The sequence below is a fragment of the Pogona vitticeps genome, chromosome 1 (genome assembly GCF_051106095.1).
Source record: "Pogona vitticeps strain Pit_001003342236 chromosome 1, PviZW2.1, whole genome shotgun sequence".
Lineage (NCBI taxonomy): Eukaryota > Metazoa > Chordata > Lepidosauria > Squamata > Agamidae > Pogona > Pogona vitticeps.
Window position 1 is genome coordinate 24,099,689 of NC_135783.1, and position 23,170 is coordinate 24,122,858.

General features: G+C 39.5%; 1 protein-coding gene across 3 annotated transcripts in view; it reads left to right on the forward strand.

Annotated features, from left to right (window-relative positions):
* The window catches only part of LRPPRC (leucine rich pentatricopeptide repeat containing), a 153,177-nt gene that overhangs the window by 101,102 nt on the left and 28,905 nt on the right, over positions 1 to 23,170 (forward strand). The window contains exons 26-30 of one of the 3 annotated variants that reach the window (XM_020800523.3): positions 1,484 to 1,552; positions 2,549 to 2,639; positions 15,280 to 15,422; positions 15,572 to 15,662; positions 20,873 to 20,999. In XM_020800523.3, coding sequence (XP_020656182.3) covers positions 1,484 to 1,552; positions 2,549 to 2,639; positions 15,280 to 15,422; positions 15,572 to 15,662; positions 20,873 to 20,999 — 521 coding nt within the window. Of the gene's footprint in view, positions 1 to 1,483; positions 1,553 to 2,548; positions 2,640 to 15,279; positions 15,423 to 15,555; positions 15,663 to 20,872; positions 21,000 to 23,170 lie in introns of all 3 variants that reach the window. The other 2 variants (XM_020800524.3, XM_020800522.3) reach the window with 2 other exon arrangements.

Genomic DNA, 23,170 nt, shown 5'->3' on the forward strand with positions numbered 1-23,170 from the left:
TGACTGTCATGAAAGTTGTTCTGCAGAGAGAAAAAGTAGATTTGGAGTTTCATTTGTGAATTATTGCTAAATAACTTGCATTGTAAAAATGTTCTTATAAAGATTGCTGTAATTGCCCACATATGCAGGCTAGAGCTGGGGATTAGTAGAAAGTATTGGAACTGAGTGTATGGAAAGAAGAGAATTAAGCAAGCTAAAAGGAAAATAATTTATTGTAGTTAAATTGCAAATGAAATTCATTTTTATCAGGATACACCCCCAGCATTGACCTAGCTCTTGAATCACTGTTACTGCAGCTTGGGGAATTTATGTGCTGAAGAAAAAGTACAGACTGTTAGAAGAACTGTTTTCAGATAGTTCTAACTGTCTTCAGATACTCTACCACCCAGTATAGACATGTTCTAGATGGGTGGTATATAAATCTAATAAATAAATAAAATAAACCATTAATAAAAAATTAATGGTCACACAGCCTAGTTTAGTCTGTAAAATTCAATTAAGGTAAGATAATAAAATTTAATTTAACCTGTGCTACTATAATGGGCTAATTCTAGTTGTTAATTCCAAATAGAGTAGACTCATTTACTCATTTGAACTAGTGTTGATTTAAGAAGTGTTGATTTCTTCCAGTGGATAGGCTGTATTTGGGGGCTTACAATTTGATGTTAGGTCTGGGTCTAGGATTGCAGGCTTCAACATCTAATATTGTTGGCAGCTGGGAGGTCATGCCAACAGCCCTCCATCACTGAAATGACGACAGCAATTTAATTTAGATCATCTTGGTAGCTAATGAATCCATGTCAAGGATTCAAAGCCTTCAAATTCGGCTTTGTTTATATTTATATCTAATACTGAGAAGGTAGTTTAATAGAAATTGTGTTTTAATTTTTTTTAAAAAAGTAGGGTTTTTTATTATGTTTAAATATCTCTCTATCTCTATTGCCCCTGACTTTTTAATAGTTATCTTTAGAACTTATTTTATTTGTTTATATTTATTTTTTATTACCCCACCTTTCTCCTTTAATAAAAAACCCAAAATGGGTGAAAAAACATTTTTTTTAAAAAAGTATTTAAACTAGATACAGTGACTATACATATACTAAAAAAGAGCAAAAAAAACATATTAAAAACCTACGCTATGCCAAATCACATTCAAAGCAGTAAGGTACAACAATTAATATAAAAATCCCACTCAGGCAGCTCTTGCTTGTGAAAGGACTTGTAAAGATGAGGCCAGCATAGACTCCTATGGAAGGAAGTTCCAGAATCTGAGAACAGCAACAGAGAAGGCCTTCTCCCATGTAACCACCAAACACATCTTTAACCCTGTTAAGTGTAAAAAGTGAGTCTGTATTTTAGAAAATTACCAATTGGTAGGCAATTTCAGTTAATGCTCTCTCCCCAGGAATTTGAGTTATAAAATCATGGACTTGTTCTAAATAAGCAAGTACGCAGTTATTCATATTAGAATCCTGTTTTGCAGACACAGGGCCTCAGAGCTCAACCATCCCGTTTGCAGTGGTTTGCAGAGAAGTGTATTACAAATAATCTGGTATGTATATTGCGGATTTTGCTATATGTAAAATATATATCCTAAGAATATAGCCATATTGTTAAAGTGGGTTTACCAGGAAAAAACTGTTTTTGAGTTGCATCTATATTAGCAGACTTTCCTCCTGCTTCCTTCAGTAGTACTGAAAACCTGCTTGGAAAGATTTTCAGTCCACATAGCAGAAGTCCATTACCCCTTCCTAGTTTTGCTTGTGGAAATACACTGTTGAATCTTTCATATAGTTAGAACAAATGTAAGGTACAGTGGTGCCTCGCTAGACAATAATCCGTTCCACTGAAATCACTGTTTAGCGAAATCATTGTCTAGTGAAAAAGCATTTCCCCATTGGAATGCATTGAAACCTGTTTAATGCGTTCCAATGGGGAACAATCGTCGCTGTCTAGCGAAGATCGGCCATAGGAAAGCCACTTTGCGAACCGCCAATCAGCTGTTTAAATCACTGTCTTGCGAAGCTTAGGTCCCGAAAACACCTGTTTTGCAAGCACAGAGGGAACTGTCAAAATCGTCATCTAGCGAAAATCGGTTTGCGAAGCAAACATTGTCCAGCGAAATTCCCCCATAAGAATTACTGTTTTGAGAATCACTATAGCAATCGCAAAAAGTCAATGTCTAGCAAAAAAACTATCATGCGGGGTAACTGTCTAGTGAGGCACCACTGTACATGAAAATTTAATGGTTGTTATAGTATGGAGATCTAATAGGAAATGTTGACTAATTGGTTAATTTCTCCAATAACATAATTCAGTCTTTTGATATTTTAGTGAAATATATTCTTATAATAACAGTATATTGCAAAACTCATTGATACTAAACAGTCACAACTCTTGTTCCTACTTGGTCGTTCCACCCCCCACCCCCACCCCTTTAGAAGCCTGATATATGTTTTTTAGCAGATGGAAAAACTATATGGCAGTCTAAAAATCAGAGATTTTAAATGTTGTGATATAAATGTGCTTGTTTGTATTCCTTTTAAAGGTTGACTGTCTGGAAAACATGGTACAACTGACTCAAAATCTATTCGACTGTGATAGAGATGAAATGTATTACTATTTGTTGAGATCATGCCGTAAGTAAAATGGCGTGTGTTTTACATTCTGAAATGTTTTGTAAGTTATACTTGAATATATTGAAAAAGGAGGGGAAAAATCCTACTTTAACAGGAAATTCCTGAGACACAATCTGAGCAGGTCAAAGTAAATATTTTTGTTGTATTTTTGTCTATAAGAAAGAAAAAGACCTGGCATGGAGGGGGGCAATTTTGCCATTTTTAGGAGCTCCAAGCCCCTCAACCCCCCCCCCCAATTTTACAGAGACCTTTTAAATATTTGCCATTAGAGGGCACAAGAGCACTTCTTAGTTTTATTTAGTTAGTTGAATCTTTTTCTTGGTTAACAAAAACAATTCTTAGCATCTTTACATAATAAGAATTGAAAAAGATTGTACATTAGTTTCTTTGTTCACCTCCATCCCCCACCTTGGAATTGTGACCGTCATTCAGGCTGCATCTGGTAAATGGCCTTCAGCCCTGCTGAGATCACCTACCCCCTTCCCTAAATCTGCATTCAGGCTCTGTGCCTGAAACTGGACAAGACTGAAAAGATGGTGAGGATGTGGGATGTATTCCCTGCCTGTGTCCATAAGAAGGTCTCTGTGGTCTCCACTGACTTCCTTTTGAAGGTGGGAGATCTTTGAGAAGCATTTCTGTTGTAAATCCTAAACATGGGTAAGACAGCTCCAGAAGTCTCCATTCTGGCAATCCTACATAAGTTTTCGGCCTGTTTTAGAACTACAGTTGCAGACTTGATTTTCAAACAAGCATGTGTTCTTCTTTCAGACTGTTTTATTTTTTAGTCTTCCCCAAATGGGCACTTTTTTCCATGCACATTGTATTGTTGAGAGGTGTGGAATCCAAGAGATGTAGCCTGCAGAGTTAACAAACATAGGCTGTCACAGTGTGATAGTATTTGCTGCTGCTTTTTTGTTTGTTTGTTTGTTTGTTTGTTTGTTTAGAGGGAATGGGGAACTTTCACCATTACTCTTGACAGGTCATGGCCTTTCAGACATGTTGATTTCCATATTATAACCCAGGACAAGGGGAGGACATGTTTAATCTAATGATGTTGCCTTTGTTGCAGCTTGAGCAGTGGCTCTGATAATAAGGCCATAGCTGGGACTGAAGATTACTTTAAGGGGCAGTGGCAGCTTTGAGTGCTTTGAAGCTGAAAAGGGCTTTCAGTGCAATTATTGTAGATTAGGTGCATGTGCCGGTTGCTGTTCCACTAACATTTGAAGGTTGAGTTGTAATAATGAAAGCTGACCCAGAAATATGCCTGCTTGTCTTAAAGATGCCACCACCACTAGCACCATCCCTTTCTTGTTTTTGCCAAAGCAAGTCCATTTTCTTATCACTGGTTGCTGCCATGTTAAAGGGCACTATATTTCTGTTACTGAATGCTTGGGCTCCTATTTCTTCCTGCTCAAGATTGTGACCTTCACATACCTCCAACTGTATATGTCTCCATTATCCTTTCTCTTTTTCCTGTCTCCACACGCTTTGTGGGTTGTTTAGGTCTCAATTTTTCTGGCTAGAACTCAGATATTTCCATTTATACGTAGTTTGGGATAGCATCCCCACCCCCCAGTCATTTGAGCATACTGAATCCTGATCATTGTGCTTGAGCTGTATTCCAATTTATCAGTTAGTCTGTTTCTTTCAGTTTTAAAGTGTTAACTTGAATAGGGAAACATTCTGCAGTTAGCTTACTTTGGTTGAACGATAATTGAAGGTTTTTGTAAACCACTTATTTGCTTCTGCATAGGTGGTATTTATCTCTTGAGGAGTTCTTTAAAGAAAGTTGCCATTTCCCATCATTGTGTAGTACTAAACCATGTCTCAGGAATTCAAGAATCCTCTGTGTAATTTCTCCCTTTACTTTGAAGTGCTGTCTTGTTTTGTTGTCTGCAAAAGGATTTGAAAAAATGTTCCTCTTTGCTGCATACATAATTGCTTTCACCAGAACATAGCCAAGTAAGTTTGAAGTTTTCCAAGGAATATTTCAAAAGCCTTTCATAATTTTACCATTACATGGGCAACTCCTTAGGCATCAGAGAACAATGACCTAAAATGGAAAGCCTCATAGCATGCAGTGAGTGCATGCATGCATGCATTTGAGAGAGAGGAGATTTTACAGGTACTGGTATGTCAAACTTCAGCTACTCCACACTTAACCAAACATTCTTGAAAAGTACAATTTCATGTGATGTGAGATCAAAGAACTCTACAACTAGTGGTTGTTGTGGGTTTTTCGGGCTCTTTAGCCATGTTCTGAAGGTTGTTCTTCCTAACATTTCGCCAGTCCCTGTGGCCAGCATCTTCAGAGAACAGGAGTAGCACTCTGTGCTCTGGTGCAGTTTGTTTGGGAGTTTAGTATTTATTGCTGTGGGATCAGCTTTTGCCCTTTTCAGGAGATGGGTGATTATGGTGACCATAATGGTGTGTTTTTGTTGTAGGTGTATTGTTGTGATAAGGAGGAGAGATTATCTGTCACTATGATTGATGGGTGTCATTAGCTGGTCTTTTGTGTGCAGTGATCCCCAGTCCTTGTGGCTGGGTAGAGTTTATTGACCTTTTGCACACTGTATTTTTCAGTGCTGGGAGCCAAGCTTTGTTGAGTTTTAAACTTTCTTCTTTTTTGTTGAAGTTCTGCTGGCGTTTGTGGATTTCAATGGCTTCCCTGTGCAGTCTAATGTAATGATTGCTGGTGTTGTCCAGTATTTCAGTATTTTGAAATAGAATTTCATGTCCAGCTTGTTTTAGGACATGTTCAGCTACTGCCAATTTTTCTGGTTGTTTTAGTCTGCATTGTCTCTCATGTTCTTTGATTTTGGTGTGAATGCTTCGTTTTGTGGTTCCAATATATACCTGGCCACAACTGCAAGGTATCTGTTATACTCCTGCAGTGGTGAGGGGGCCCCTTCTGTCCTTTGCTGACCGTAAAATATGTTGTATTTTTGTGGTGGGCTTGAATAGTGTTTGTAGGTTGTGTTTTTTTCAAAACAACTAGTCCTACATAAGCATGTCTGTAAAGGTGTTGGTCTTTACAGTCATGCCCCAGTTAACATTACCCCGTATATCGACAAATCCGCTTCACGATGGTGTTTTTGCGATCGCAAAACGATGTTTTAATGGGTTTTTTTGCTTTGCGACAATCGGTTCCCTGCTTCGGGAACCGATTCTTCGCATTACGGTGATCAAAACAGCTGATCATCGGGTTTTCAAAATGGCCGCTGGCTGCTCAAAATGGCTCCCTGCTGTTTTTGGACGGATTCCTCGCTTTGCAGGCAGCGAAAATGGCCGCCCCTATGGGGGATCTTCGCTGGACAGTGAGTTATTCAGCCCATTGGAATGCATTGAACGGTTTTCAATGTGTTTCAATGGGCTTTTTTATTTCGCTTTATTATGTTTTCGCTCTACAGCGATTTTGCTGGAACGAATTAACGTCGTCAAGCGAGGTACCACTGTATATTTATTTATTTTTGTATTTGATTGGTTGGTTGTGTGGTTGGTTGGTTGGTTGGTTGGTTGGTTGGTTTTGGTTGGTTGGTTTTGGTTGGTTTTGGTTGGTTTTGGTTGGTTGGTTGGTTGGTTGGTTGGTTGGTTGGTTTCTGTACCGTCCAACTGGCAACCCAGGCCATTCTGGGCGGTTTACATACCATATTCTCGCTCGATAAGAGGCACCTGACTATAAGACGCACATTATTTTTAGTAGAGGAAAATAGGAAAAATATTCCTTTGTATCAGGGGTGGGCAATTAAATAAATAAACAGTGCAAGTCCCACACTGGGACTGCAAAAAAAAAGCTCACCAAAAAACAAAACAACATAAAAACATACCCCCCACCCAAACCTACCCTCCAAAACCCACCCAGAACATTTTTTTAAAAAGTAAAAACAGCACCTTACTGGTCTGAAGCCTCCTGGGGGTCCCCCCCACCGCTGCCATCGCTTCCTTCCCAAGCCTCCAGAGGCCTCAGAAGGCACTGCGGGGGTCCCTCTGCCACCATAATTTTTATCTTAATTGCTGCTGCTGAGGTCTTCTGGCCTCGGAGCCTCGCATGTAGAAATGGAGACTCCCTGCCCTTTGCAAAGATGGCAGCTGCAGCTTCCCAACCCTAAATGAAGCCACAGCCACCATCTTTGCACAGGGCAGGCAGTCTCCATTTGTATATTCATGGCTCCGAGGCCAAAAGACCTCAGCAGTGACGATGAAGGTAGGAGGCTGTTAGTGAGGGTGGGGCCAAAGGTGTGGATGTACTCATGAGTAATGGCTGACAAAGGCACAGGCTTACTCATGAGTAAGGGCTGGCGAAGGCAAGGGTCTACTAATGAGTAAGCACCACAGGAGATGCAGGTCTACTCATGAGTAAGTGTCACCGAAATCCCTGGGTAGGGTGTGCAGGTCAGAAGAACTCTGTGGACTGGGCGTGAGGAAGGAGAAGTGGTCGGCTGCCTGGTGCTTTGTAAGCCAGGGAAGGCTCCGAGGGTGTCGGTGAGGATGGGGTGGGGCCTTCTCAAGCCTATGGAGGCCTGGGAAGGCAGCAATGGGGCTGGGGGACAGTATCCGCTCCATAAGACACACACACTTTTCCCTCCCCTTTTTTGGAGGGGGAACTCCGACTTATGGAGCGAAAAATACGGTAGCTTATAAATTATATATCTTGAATCACAACCGCATGTGCCATATGGCAAATAGATTTTGAAACGGGCCTGGCTAAATACAGTGATGCCTCACTTAGCGATGTTAATCCGTGCAGCAAAAATTGCTGCTAAGCGATTTCATTGCTAAGCGATACTAAAAAGCCCATAGAAACGCATTAAAACCTGATTAATGTGTTCCTATGGGCTAAAAACTAACCTTAAAGCGAAGATCCTCCATAGGGGCGGCCATTTTCGGTGCCTCTAAAGCGAGTCAAAACAGCGGGTGGCCATTCTGTTTACCCAGCGGCCATTTTGAAACCGCCGATCAGCTGGCCGAAAATGGGGGCTTTGCGATGATAGCTTCCCTGCAATCATCGCAAAGTGAAATTTCCCCATAGGGACCATCGCAAAGCGATCGCTCTTGCGATGGCAAAAAGTCCATCGCAAAGCGATTTCATCGCTATATGGAGCGATCGCTGTGCGAGGCACCACTGTACTACCATCAATCACAGTTTGTCCTTGAGTGTGTGGCTTTTGATCAGGCACTGATTTTTTTAACAATTTTTTTTTAACAAATCAGGGAAGAAATTGTATTGTGTCTTTCCAGTACAGTTCTGAACCAGACAGGAACACTTGTGCTTCCTAAACATTTTCACACAGTATCTTGGGTGGAATTCAAATTTTAAATCAGCAAATTTCTGCTCATGCTGGATGTAGTGTTGTTTTTGACCATCACTTCCTCCTCCTGATAAGTGTTCAAGAATTCTCTGGAATATGTGTGTGTGTGTGTGTGTGTGTGTGTGTGTGTGTGTGTGTGTGTGTGTGTGTGTGTGTGTGTGCGCGCGCGCGCGCGCGCGCGCTGGGAACATGAGAGAGAAAGGAGAGCCTGAAAAAATTACTATCCTGTCAGATATTTTCATCAATATATGGTTGGAGGTAGCATGTTTTTTGTTCATTTCCGCATACTGACTTGGAGAGGAATCTTGCTCATTGTTCCTGAGTTGTATTTCAATGAAGTCCTGGTTCCCTCTATGATTAGAAGATACTCTTCTGTTGTCAGGGGCATGTATAGATTTGAAAACAACAGACTTTGGTCCCTGGTTACACCTTTAACCTAATAGCTCAAATTTATCATAATTTGGTGATTTAAGTAGGTCTTCCCATGACCTCCTCTCCATTTTTATGTTTGAGTTTCTTCCTACCTGTTTTGGTTTGCACCTCCTGTAGTTCCTCATAATCTGAAAAGTGTTTGCTCGCTTAGTCATTTATTATGAATATTCTTTGATCCCCACAGTATGCAATGTGTTTGCAAGCTGAACTTTGAAGGTTCACATTAACTGTAGATCACCAGTTCAGACAATGTGGCAAAGCATCTCCTAATGTAGTTAGATTTAGAAAGTGTGGAGGGACGCAGGCCAAGAAACTGAAAGAAGAGCACTAGAACTTTAATATGCAGTATGATTCTCCACAGTAAACACACAGCCACCTTTTTGGAATCGTGTTTATAGTTACAGGTAGATGATTTTTTTTCATTGCAATTTGGCAGCCTAGGTTGGACTTCTTCACATTTCATTGTGAATTAGGGAGCATGGCGTTTTCAGTCTACCCTGAGTATCAAGTACCCACTTTGTTTACTTGCAGAAAGAACCTTCAACAGAGAAGTGGCTCACGAGTTCACTGTATGCTTCATTCAATTCTTGCATTTCATTTTTTTTCAGCAATTTTTAAAAAATTGTTCTCAGTTTACAGGTACACCGTAATAAAGCAACTGGGTTTCAAAACACAATCTTCCTTCAGTAGGAGGGTGTCCTTCCCTTCCCTACAGCAGTCTGTCTCCCTCCAATTGGTTACTCACACTGACAGCATGTCTGCTGAGAAGAGAAATCTAAGAAGATAAATTTTATCAAACACTGCTGCGCAAATTCTCCAGTCAGCAAGAAAAGACACAACCAATTTCATCTACTTAGATGAAGGGAAAACAGCTTTGTTTGCTGTAACACAAAAAAATCTATGTTCTTACCCATTTTTCACAACTTATGTAGAAGATACATAGTTATTTCACTATACTGTATTATGATAAGAATAATAACATTCAGTTTTGCCACTGTTTATCAATTTAGGTGCTTTTGTACAAAAATGAAATTATTATAAACAAATGTATATTCTATCAATTGCAAGAAGACTAATGATGAATAAAGGCAGGAGTTGTTACATCCCCCACCCTTTTGATTTTCAGCAAGGGGAGAGAGCTTTTGCTATCTCTTGACTTTCCTTCTTATTGGACCTGGTACACTTCAGGGTCTTTGTACAAAACAGAAGTCAATTAGAGGTAGTCGATCTCTCAGTTCTACCTCCTGATCATGAAAAGGTTGTAAATATCTTGAACTGCTTTGCCATTCATATGAATAGGGGCAATGGACAAAGTTTGATTCAAGGCAGTTAAAAAAAAAAAAAAAACCCTGCTGCTCAGAGATCCTGATGATCTGGGGGTAGATGTCCTGCCTCTGTCAGATGGTGTTGCGCACCTCCTGCGGAGTAATGTTTGCAACTGGGGAGTTGCTTTTCCCATACCTTTTCCAAGATAAGTCATTCATTCACCCCACACTCACTTCCAGGTTAGGTTATTGTAGAGTACTCCATCTGGGACTGCCCTTAAAGACAATTTGGAAGTTTGTGTTGGACTCAAGCAAGGATGGAAAACATTACAGCGGAACCTCTACTTACAAACTTAATCCGTCCCAGAAAAGGTTCGTTAGTTGAAACGTTCGTAAGTAGAAGCAAAATTTCCCATAGGAAAGCATTGAAAACCATTTAATCCGTTCCAGCTGTTTTTCGTTCTTATCTAGAGGCGCCGTTCGCAAGTAGAAGCCGATTAATCCGTCCTCTGCCACTAGGGGGAAATATTTCCTTTTTTGACCTAAGATGAACTTAGGTCAGAAAAAGGGCAGGAAAGGAGGGAGGGGGGAGGGAACACCTTCTAAATAGAACACCTTTAAAAACAAGCAGCTCTTAAACAAAACAAAGCCAAGCCAAGGACCTTTTAGGTAAAAAAAAGGGCAGGAAGGGAGGGAGGGAACACCTTCTAAACAGAACACCTTTAAAAACAAGAACCTTTTAGCTTAAAGAAAGGGCAGGAGAAAACCTTTAAAAAAGCCACAGAATCCAGCAAGCATTATTCCAGCACAGAACTCCTCATCACAGAAAGTCTAAACTGCATTTTACAGCCTGCCTACATCAACGGTCAGCACAGCCCCTCACAGAATATTTTCTGATTTTAAGAAAAAAAGACTGTGGAGTCTAAACTGCATTTTACAGCCTGCCTGCATCAACAACCAGCAACCATTATTACAGCAAACAGATCCCCAAAGAAAAAAAGACTTTGGAGTCACATTTTAAACCCACACATTTTAAACCAACAGAGAGGTCACAGTACACAAACCCACAGAATGCAAAAATAAATAAAATTTACATTTTAAAATTACAGTCTACTTTTCACATTTTAAATCCACACTGCAAGACCCATCAGGGCACAGAAACATAACCGCCCACCTAGCCCTACCTCCCCAACAAGCTACAAAAAAACCCTGTACAGTACAGTAAATACAGTGTACTCACCTAGAACAGGCAGTCTCTATGTTTAAAAAAAGTCAAACATTCAAAAATCAAAAATTAAAAAAGCAAAAAAAAAAAAAAAACAGTGTACAATACAGTACCAGGCAGTATCAGGCAATACTGTACCAGGCAGTCTGAAGACTCTCTCCCTATCCACTCTCTAACCGCTTGGATAAGCGATGTTGCAGACAAACAGTCTCTTTGCTGGCTAACGCTTAACAGAAAGTTCAAATTTCATGCTTTCCCTGCCTCCCCTACGGTTTTCTCCATTCGTATCTTGAAGCTCTGTTTGCAAGTAGAAGCAAAATTTTGTGACTGGAGCTGTTCATAAGTTGGATCATTCGTAGGTAGGGACGTTCGTAAGTAGAGGTTCCACTGTACTTTCCTCTTGCAACTCCTATTAACCTTTGCCACCCTATCAACTGGTAAGGGATGGTGGGAATTTCTATCTGGCAACAACTGGGAAATCACAGACTTTTCATCCTTGATTTAAAATGTAACCGATAGCTTGTTTACCTGGTCTTGGAGATCAGATTATGAAACCATTAATTTATGGACATGAAGATCATCTTAGAAAACCACTAACTTATTCTGCCTTGGGTCAGTTTGCTTTCAGCTTCAGTTGAGGGTGCTGTTTTTTTTTAACCTTTAAGGCTCTAAACATAGTACAAAAAAGATATCATACAAAGAGACTCACCTCTTAAGAACCTGACAGAAGTGTTGTCATCACCAGAGACACTGCTTAACATCCTTCTGCTTTCAGCAGTCCCAAGAGATCTTTTGTTGTTGTTGTTGTGCTTTTGAGTTGGTGGGATTATATCCTGAGGAATATCTATCTGTTTGGCTCAGTTTCTGCCTAACAAAAATGTAGGAATAAATAAAAGTTGGACAGTTCCTCACAGAGCAGTTATTTGTTAACCTAATCAGACACTGTGGTAGCCAATGTTGTCAGCGTGGTTAGAGGGAAAAGCTTAGTGTCATTCTCCCTGGCCATTGCATTCTTCATCCTAGCAGTGACAAATCAGTTACACACATGTAAGCCCTGCACATGAGAAGGAACATTCCTTTCCAAGGGTTCTTAGAATCATAGAAAAGTGAAGTTGGAAGGGGCCCACAGGGCCATCACGTCCAACCCCCTGCTTAATGCAGGAATACAATCAAAGCATATCTGCCAGGTGATTATCTAAGTTGTTCTGGAATGCCTCTGTGTTGGAACACTCACCAACTCCCAAGGTTACCGGTTCCACTGTCGTACTGCTCTAACAGTTAGGATGTTTTTCCTGATATTCAACCAAAATCTGGCTTCCTTTAACTTGAGCCCATTGTTGCATGTCCTGCACTCTGGGACGATCGAGAATACATCTTGCCCCTCCTCTGTATGATGTTCTTTCAAATATTTGAAAAGTGTTATCATATCACTCCTCGGCCTTCTTTTCTCAAAGCTAAACATGCCCAATGCTTTCAGCCTTTCCTCATAAGGCTTGGTTTCCAGGCCCTAGATCATCCTTGTCGCCCTCCTCTGAACTTCTTCCAATTTTTTAGCATCCTTCTTGAAGTGTGGTGTCCAGAACTGGACACAATGCTCAAGGTGAGGCCTAACCAGTACTGAATAGAGGGGGGCTAGCACATTGTGGGATTTGGAAACTATACTTCTGTTAATGCTGCCTAAAATAGCATTTGTCTTTTTTATAGCCATATCACACTGTTGGCTCATCTTTAGCTTGTGATCTGCGACAATTCCAAGATCCTTCTCACTCGTTTTGCTGAGCCAGGTATCTCCCATCTTGTAATTGTGCAATTGGTTTCTTTTTCCGAGGTACAGTACTTTACACTTATCCCTGTTGAATTTCATTCTGTTGCTTTCGGCCCAGTGTTCCATCCTATCAAGGTCATTTTGAATCTTTATTTCTGTCTTCTAGGATATTAGCTTTTCCTCCACTTTTGTATCATCTGCAAATTTGACAAGCATTCCCTGCAGTCCCTCATCCAAATCATTAATAAAAATATTGAAGAACACTGAGATAAAAAGAGCACCGCTGGACTGAGACTTGGGATACCCCACTTGTTACCTCCTCCCAGTTAGAGACGGACCCATTAATCATCACCCTCTGAGTACGATTCTGTAGCTAATTGTGTATCCACCTGACACTTGATCTATCCAGCCCACACCTTGTTGCTTGCTAATCATGATATCATGGGGCACGTTGTCAAAAGCTTTGCTGAAGTCAAGATATACTACATCTACAGCATTCCCTCTGTCTTTTAGGGAAGTTACCTGATCAAAAAACAAGATCAAATTAGTTTGGCAGGATTTGTTCTTGACAAATCCATGTTTGTTTGTAGTTATTACTGCACTGTTTTCTAGGTGCTTGCACAATGACCACTTTATGATCTGCTCCAGAATTTTGCCTGGGATTGATGCCAGGCTGACTGGCTTGTAGTTGCCCTTTTTGAAGATAGGGACAACATTAGCCTCTAATCCTCTGCACTTCACCCGTTTCCCATGATTTCAAGAAAATAATGGATAGTGGTTCTGAGAGTTTTTCAGCCAGTTCCTTCAGTACTTTCAGATGCAGTTCATCCGGCCCTGGAGATTTAAACTTGTTCAAGGTGGTAAGGTTCTTGCCTATTTGTATAGTCACAAAAGAGGAACATCTTGTCTTCCAACTGGTGGTTGCATGTGTGTAGAAGGCAACAGGAGGAGTCTAGGTATTCCCTTTCAGCATCATGGATAATACTAGATTCGTGCAGTCTAGTTAGGCCAGGGGTGGGCAATTAATTTCTATGGGGGGGCACGTGAAAAATGTGAACTATGTTCAGGGCCGAACCAACTTTACTTTAAAATAAAATGAAATATTAATGTTATGATTGTTTTTATTTTAAACTTGTTAATCTTCATAAATACTAAAGAGGTTTTTTGCGGAATGTTAAAGATAAGCAACTGATCAACTTCAGACAAAAAGCTATAAATGGTTTTGATGTTCAAAACTGTCTGCGGACCGGACAGGAGCAGCTCATGGGCCGTATGTGGCCCTCGGCCGCACTTTGCCCAGGTCTGAGTTAGGCAATCACACAGGCAAATCTACTTACACTATTGTTATTTATCATACTCCTCAGCTTCCTCAGACCACAGAAACAGCTATGCACTCAGTTGCACATCAGTCAGCAAGTCAAGAAGGAGAACCATTGCCCTTAATGATGTAGTTTTCCCCAATATCATTCTAACTTATTGGACTTGCCAGTGGGAAACATCTACTGACATAGTGCAGATTTCTAGATATCTGGGAATAAATCCCATTGAATTCAACTAGGCTTGCTCTCAGTATACTTATAAAATGATGCATTGTAAGAAGTCCCCTGCCCCCAGCTTCTATAATATGAGCTAAATTCTCTCTAGCTGGCAGGGTCTTAACATAAAAGTATAATGATATAAATTCCAGCTGCAGCATTCTGTAAGCCTCTTAGTCAGCTTTCTCTGGGAAGCCTCTGTATCTTACCCATCACTGCTATGGTCAGTCTCCCAAATTCAGAGAGGCCTCTTTGGAGATACAAGAAAGAAGAAATAGGATAAGAAAGTTGCTTCCATAAGTTTGCTGTCATTTGCATTACTTGGAATCTGAACTGGTATCTTCTACCTTTGGGAGGGCTGTTGTATACTTTTCCTTTGATCTCCGTGAGAAAAACAAAACAATTTTAAAAAGTTTTTTCCTGCTCCTACCGAAGGTGGAGTAGCCAGAAGCACAAAAACTGGTACAGTTCTGTTGTTTGAGTGTTTAACACAATGCAGAAACATTTAAGGAATGCTTGCATTTTTTCTTCAACTTTGGATCCATTTATATCATTTAGCACAGTGAGTTCAGTTGTGACATTGTACTGTGGTACATTTGCTCGGTGGGGGGAGGGCATCCAAAGAATTGCCATGGAAGTTTCAATTTCTAACACTGGATTTAGTGTAGTAAAAATGTATATACCATTAAATCTCTGATTTAACTTATACTAGAAATGTGTTTTTGCACATTGCATGAACCTGACTTCCACCATCTCACCCCGCCCCATTGTGTCTCCATCTGAGGTGTTGGAGGCTCCTCCTGAATTTACTATGGGTTGAATTTTAGTTGGCAGCTCTTTAGACTTTCATTTGAAATTTATGCTTGTAACCAAAGAGATATAAGGTCTATGCTGGGGAGACTATTTGTTCAACGTGTTATAATTTTATTTAAATGACTATAACCATTTGATGTTAAATATATTCAAATATCCACTCTGCAGTAGGGACAAAAATCACTTGATTTTGAAATTAAAAATACCCTCTTGGTTACTTGTGCATAAAAAAGCTTGCTGTGGAAAACATCAGTGAATGCAATTCCTTTATCCCCCACCCCATTTTTCCCCTTCAGAAGAAAACAATGACTGGCAAAAGGCTGATGCTGTTTGGACTAAAATGCAGGATGAAAATATTATTCCACGTGAACGAACACTGAGGCTACTAGCAGATATTCTTAAAAGTAATAACCAGGAAGTTCCATTTGATGTGCCTGAGGTAAATTAAGCTCAGTGTCTTTCTGGTACATTAGAACCATCTTAAATTTTGGATAGTTAGTGGGTACATAGGGGGACTTTGTATGCATGTATGTATAATGGTAAATAACATAAACTACTTGTTTTTCCTTTACGACTTCTCTTGATGAGCTTACCCAGATGTCACCTTCATCACTTACTGCAGCACCTGATGACCTTTGTCCAGAACTAATTAGGTTGATCAGGAATAAGAAAGAGAAAGGTAAATGAAGTTCTTTAAATCCTTTTTTCAACATTATTTGCTCTTACCAGAAAAGCCACAACGCCTGCCTGTGTACCCCAAAGTGTTATGACTGTTCCATGAAATAATGCTTCAGAATCTCAGTTTTTTTAAAAAAACAGTGGATTTATACTGGCTGAAATCATCTTGAGGTCCACATAATTTGCAAGAACTAATTGTTGATAATTGATGAGGCTCTAGGGCAGATCTCAGTTTTACCATCAGGCACATTGCCAGGCACATGGGTGAGACACACCTCAGCACCTGGGTCAATTAGCCGCAGTTAGTTGTAATAAGTTACACAAACCTTACATGAGCACCAATAGGATTCTGGCCTCTGATATAATGCTGAAGCCACAGCACCTAACAGCTTACAATACTGTGGTGCCTCGCTTATCGATGTTAATTCGTGCAGAAAAAAATCACTGCTAAGCGATAACATCGCTAAGCGAAAATAAAAAGCCCATAGAAACGCATTAAAACGCCATTAATGCGTTTCTACGGGCTTAAAATTCACCTTTAAGCAAAGATCCTCCATAGCGTCGCCATTTTCGGTGCCTCTAAAGCGAGGAATCTGCCTGAAAACAGCGGGTGGCCATTTGGTTTACCGGGTGGCCATTTTGAAACCGCCGATCAGCTGGCCGAAAATGGGGGCTTTGCGATGATCGCTTCCCTGCGATCATAGCAAAGCGAAATTTCCCCATAGGGAACATCGCAAAGCGATTGCTTTTGCGATCGCAAAAACAATATTGCTAAGCGATTTCATTGCTATATGGAGCGATCGTTATGCGAGGCACCACTGCACTAACAATAGCAATATTTGAAATCCTGAAGTAATAATGAAACAGGAGAAAGTACTCTTCTTTTTAAAACTAATGAAATGTCCATAAATTATTCCTTATGTTCCCAAGGAATAATTTTTAAACAATTTGATACAAAACAAATGAACAAAACCCAGTGTTACTCTTTTAAATAGGAATGATACAACTCCAATAAAAAATTCACTAGCAACTTTAGATATATTCATTTCAGACTTAATTGAGATTGGGAGGCATCTCATATTGCAAGTGTTGATTCTGCCTTTAGTGTTAAGTTATTACAGCAGTAAAAATAGTGTTGTCCATAAATAATGGCTGCATATTGACCATTCTGCTTTTAACATTGTACAGTGGTGCCCCGCTAGACGCTTACCTTGGTAAATGATGAAATCGCTTGACGATGACTTTTTGTGATCGCTATTGCGATCGCAAAATGATGGTTCCTGTGGGGGAAATCCGCTTTACATTGATTAGGTCTCTGCTCCGCGAACTGTATGTTCGCTAAACTATGATTTTTCCGGTTCCGCAAAATGGCTTCCCTTCACAAAATGGCTTCCCTCCTTTCACAAAATGGCTGTTTTCCGGACAGAAGCTTCAGAAGACAGTGATTTGAAACAGCTGATCGGCGGTTCTCTATGGGCGATCTTCGCTGGACAATGAGGTATTTCCCCATTGGATCACATTAACCGGTTTTCAATGCATTCCAATGGGGATTTTTTTTTTCGCATGACGACGATTTCACTATACAGCGATTTTCCTGAAGCGGATTATCGTCGTCATGCGGGGCACCACTGTATATCTTCAGTTCTACATAAAAGGACCAGATTGGTGAGGAAGGGGAAGGTTGGCACTCTGCTAACAAACTAGTCTTTAATCTGTCAATAAAAAGATAAGAGGGCATCATTCCTCCATTCTAATATCTCTCCCAAAGTTATACTTCTAAAGAAGGGTTACTGCTTTGGCCTTCTTTGCCAGTGGCACACAGTGTCTGTTAGCCTTTGTTTTTATCTGCAGGACAACATCTCTCCATATGATCTTCCCTGAGTTTTAGGTCTTTTGGGCATGTCTTGTGCATTGTGCCATCTTAACAATCATGTTTCATGGGGATATGGGAGACAACACTTTCAGTGATGGTTTCCATCCTGTGAAACAGCTTTCCAAGGAAGGCCAAACTGAATTCAGCCCTGTTGTTCTTCCTCCACCAAGCAAATATCTTTCCATTCAGGCAGGCTTTGGACAGTTTAATGGCCCTCTTAAGAAGAGGCACAGAGTGAGAAATGCTATGTTTTGGTTTTTTTTCCTTTTTCTTATATGCTTTTAAAAGTTCTAATGAGTTTATAATAGGTTGAATTCAATTTTTAATATTATAACTTAGGTACTTTTTTTTAGTTGATTAATTGTTTTGTGTACTATTTTGGGTCCATATATTGGAGAAAGATGGACAGAAATAAAAATAAGTAAACTAATAAATAGGCATGAGATTAAGCCCTACATTCTTATAGAAATGCATTGCCAAACATAGGTCTGGTACTGCCAGAGGTTTGTGTCCCACGTAACAAGTCTTCCCTTAAAAGGTGCCAAGATGGAATCTGATGGTTTTAAGTAGAACATGGTTTCCATGTTCTTTTTTATGGAAATCCTCTCCATCTGATCAGTAGTAGAGGAGTTGAAAGGTTAATAAAGTTGAAAGGTTAATAAAGTGATCCAGTTTTGCTGGAGGGGCTAAATTATACAATAGTGCAAAGCATATTTCTTCTGCTATTTGGAGTAGTTCCTCTGAAAAAAGCACATGAGTATTCATAGCACATATGCTGACAATCTGTTGATAGATGTTGAGATTGTTGGCTTCACTTTATTCTTGACTTTTAACTGGTAAAAGAATATAGTTTTTTCTTCTATGAGGTAATCTAAGCATTCTAATAACAACCTGGTATCAGTAGACTATTAACTTCTTTTTTAAAGCAAAAATTAATTTAGTCATCTTGACTAGCATAACATAAGCTCATATTTCATAAATATCAGATTATGTATGAAATCTCTTGGGGCAAAGTATGTGAGGAATTCAGTGTGACTTAAAACAATAAACTTCCTCTAATTATGCAGTGGATGAAATGGTTCAGACAGGAAACTGCAGAGTAAATTGGCCTGAGGTCTTCCTCAGTAGACTACCTCTTATTTGTTAGTTCACCTCAACTGGCACTTATTGTCTCTATACATTTACTCAGAGATTCTGGTAATGAGAAAGGTTAAATTGTTATTTAATGACATTTAGTGAAATTTAATGACATTTCTTCTTAGATAAAATCAAACTTCATATTCTGTAAAAATATTGTCTGGTTACATCACTTAGCTTAATTGGTTACCTAGCTTCGTTACTGACTATTTATATAGTTGACAGAACATTCTAAATGTCCATTTCTGATAGACTCCAATGCTAAGACCCTGACTGAAAAAAAACGGTAAAGAATCTGAGGTAGAGAAGGAACTATTGACTTTGAGGAGAAACAGCTGTACTGATTATTATTCAGCCCCAGTCCAGAAAAGTCTCTTCCAGCTAAAAACTCATTGAAGGAATCATATGTAGGTTGCAATTAGAGATGGGCACGAATCACAGGTTCATCCTTCAAACAAACAGGTGTTCAGCACTTTCCAGCTCAGCTCCTCTGGTGGGTGCCCACTTAAGAGACAGCACCCAGAGGTGGCAAGACAGATCATGCCCATCTGTACAGTGGTGCCTCACTTAGCAACGTTAATCCGTTCTGGAAAAAACGTCGCTAGGCGATTTCATCGCTAAGCGATATTAAAAGCCCATAGAAAGGCATTAAAACGCGATTAATGTGTTCCTATGGGCTAAAAACTAACCTTTAAGTGAAGATCCTCCATAGGGGCGGCCATTTTTGTTGTCTCTAAAGCGAGGGAACACAGCGGGTGGCCATTTTGTTTTCCCAGTGGCCATTTTGAAACCGCCGATCAACTGTTAAAAAAGGGTTGCTTTGCCATGATCGCTTCCCCACAATCATCGCAAAGCGAAAAAACCCCATAGGGACCATCTCAAAGCGATCACTTTTGCGATCGCAAAAACTCCGTCGCTAAGCGATTTCGTCGCACAACGGAGCGATCGCTAAGCGAGGCACCACTGTAGTTGCAATTTATCCAACAGAACTTTCACATCACACATTATAGTGCCAGTGCCTGAGACCACAGCCTTTAATTACTCTAGCCAAAACATCATTTTTAAACAGAAAGCATGAAATATTGTGATGATTGTTTAAATTTATACAATATCTCTTTGTCAGTACAACATGTTATGAATATATTGTTGAATAAATTCTTAATTTTCCGTAATGTCATGCATGCCAATATATGCTCGGCTTCTAAGTGTACCATAGTGCAGGTATAAGAGTGTCAGTGGTTGTATGATCTTCCAGTTTGTTTCTTATTTATTCTTTTGTTTTGTTCATAAATTTTCAGTTGCTGCTGAATTCCACTAAACATGCATGCAGCCCATTGGATTTTTCATATTGTAGTGTATTTAAATATTTTAAATGATGCTTCTTTATATGAAATTAATAAGCAGAGAGGCTTTTGAGGCATATACCATTAATTTGTATAGTACATTATATAATGGAATTATGTTTCAATATAATGTTTATAGCTGCATAATTTTGTTCAGAAAAGTAAATGACTGAAAAGTATGGTTACCTTTCTCTCTGTTTCTGTCTCTCTCTCTCTCTGTCTCTCTCTCTCTCTCTTTTTGGTTAATGTCTTTTCACTAACTGACAGTTATTGTGAATGTGTGAAATAAAACTGTTAATCAGTCAAATAAATGCAGTTTTAGTTTACTTGTTAGATATCTGTATATTTGTAAATTGTATGTTTCTCTGTAAATCTTGTTGTAGCCAAATAATTTGATCTCACAATACTGAAAACACTGCCAATATTTGCTGAATGCTGCTATGATACAGTGGCAAACACTGTAACTCCCTTTCAGAGAATTAAAGATTGCATTAAAAAAATAATATATAGTACATATTCAAAATCGAGGGTACAATAACAGATTGTTAATGAACTTGAAATGACCAATTTTGTAGATGTAGGAGGCATAACTTTTCAGTTCTCAGGGGTGGTAGTCCCTGCAAATGTGACTTTGCTAGAAGTTTGAGAAAGATTTCTGTGTTTTAGAAGACACAGAGGAGAAACATTGATTGCATTTGAGATGAAATTTTCATAAATATGGATTCAAATGTAAAAATATATTTTAAAAAGGGATAGATTTGTTACAATTACTGTCTGTAAAAGGAGTGGAAAGAGACAAACCCTTTTCTACGGCATTTTAGCAGAAGCTAATATCTTTTTAAAAAATTCTCTTTGCAGAGGCATTCAGTATTTTACTAGACGCAGACAAGAATAATATTGTGTTTCCTAGTCATGTTTATTCCGATCTTACAAAAGGATTGCTGGGAAATGGTTATCTTGAAAACGCAATGGAAGTTCAAAAGATGTAAGTTTTTGGTGCATGCATTAATTTTTTTATCTATTCATAAGTTAACTGGCATAAAAATGATTGCACACTTCTATTTCAGGTGAATCTTCTATTTTATTTTAAAAAATGGCCTTGCTTAGGAGCAGCAGCAGAATGCAGTGGTCTTTCCACCATGCTTTCTGTCATGACTCTAAAAGAGGTTGGCATTCTTAGGTCATTTTGAAACTAAATGTGCATCACAGTGCATTCATATACAGTGGTGCCTCGCTTGATGACGTTAATCCGTTCCAGCGAAATCACTGTAGAGCGAAATCGTCATCAAGCGAGGGGAAAAAACCATTGAAACGCATTTAAAACCGCTCAATGTGTTCCAATGGGTTAAATACCTAATCGTCCAGCGAAGATCCTCCATAGGACGGCCATTTTCTGGTGCCTGTAATGCAAGGAATCCGTCCTAAGCACAGCAGGGAGCCATTTAAAACAGCGGGCAGCCATTTTGAAAGCTGCCGATCAGCTGTTTTCTGATCGTCGTAAAGCGAAGAATCGGTTCCCGAAGCAGGGAACCGATCGTTGGGAAGTGAAAAAAGCCCTTTGAAACATTGTCAAGCGGATTCATCGTTTAACGAGGTAATTATTAAGCGAGGCAGCACTGTACTCAGTACACTTAACAGTGTACCAAATGGACCAGTCAACCAAGCCATGTTTACTTCTCATGACTGGATAATCTTCAGGGTCCCAAGTCCAGAAAATAAAATGTTGCAAATACAGCTTTTTGTTGAAGGCACAGACAGAATCATATACATAAGTAGAAGTACCATAAGCAAAAATGGGAAGTTCTATTTCTGTGTAAACTGTTCCTCCTGCGTTCTGCTTATATACTGCCCCATAGTGCCTAAAATACTGTCTGGGTGGTTTACAGTTTAATTATGCAAACTACACATCCCTCCCCCCATGAGCTGAGTACTTAGTTTACCAAACTTGGAAGGATAGAAGGCTGACTCAACCTTGAGTCGGCTACCTGAATCTACTGGGATTTAATGCAGGTTGTGAGCAGAATTTTCACCGTGGTACTGCAGTTTAACCACTGTGCCATGAAGCTGCTGAACCTAGTCATATTTCCAGAGTTTAATTAATATTTTAAAAAAGAAGACAGATATGTTGTACTTTTAGGGCATAAAAGAAAGGAGCCAAAGAAAAATTGTGGCGTATATACCAGAGATGATGGGTGCAAAATCAAGAAAGAACAATTTTCTTTTGTGTCTGGATGTGCAGAAGCATACACAAATATAAATCTTTGTGCAACAGCTGGCACCCCTTTCAGGTCTACAATAGTGTGATTCTGTGGGGCTGTTAGGTAGAAAGGAAAACACAAAACTGCCCTCCTTTACACAAAAAGCATTGATGGTGTGTTTACAGAATTTGCTGGGCCCTATTACATTTTCTTTATAGTCTTGTGCATTCTTAGGCCGACCTAGATGTGTTGGACTAGTTTGGTCATTAACCAGAAGAGATGTATAATAGTAGTAGTAGCAGCATCAGCAACAGCAAGACCAACAACAATAGTAGTAATAATATTTCCAGATCCAGACTGATAGACACCTTGAACATAACACGTCAGACATAGTAACAGAATGAAGAAATATCTGGATCATTTACATTGCTGTTCCAGGAAATGCCATAGTTGAAAATAAACAATTAGAAAAACTAGCAAAATACAGAGATCTGACAATCAAAACGTCAGGCTTATGGATGAAACACACTTCAGTGGTCTCCATAATCATCAGGCCTTTGGAAACAATATCAAGAAATTTCACACAGTATTACAGTAGGAAAAATATTTTCACATGCATTGCCAGAACTGGCCACTAGATAGCTCCAGAGACTATGCTATGTATATTTAACTAAAAAGTATTAATAGCATGGTCTCTAGTGACCGGTTCTGGTAATACATTAGAAAATTGTTGTTTCTGTATTTTGTTTTCTTTTAATATTTTTACACTGTGGATAAGTGAATCAGTGGATACTGATCCTGTGGATAAGGGAGTCCTACTGTATAAGCAGTTGCAGATCTCAGAAATAACTCAATTAGAGCTACAAAAAACTGCAGTATTAGGAGCAGCATACATACTGTCCCAATATTTATCAGATACAGTGGTGCCTCACTTAGCGATGTTAATCCGTTCCGGAAA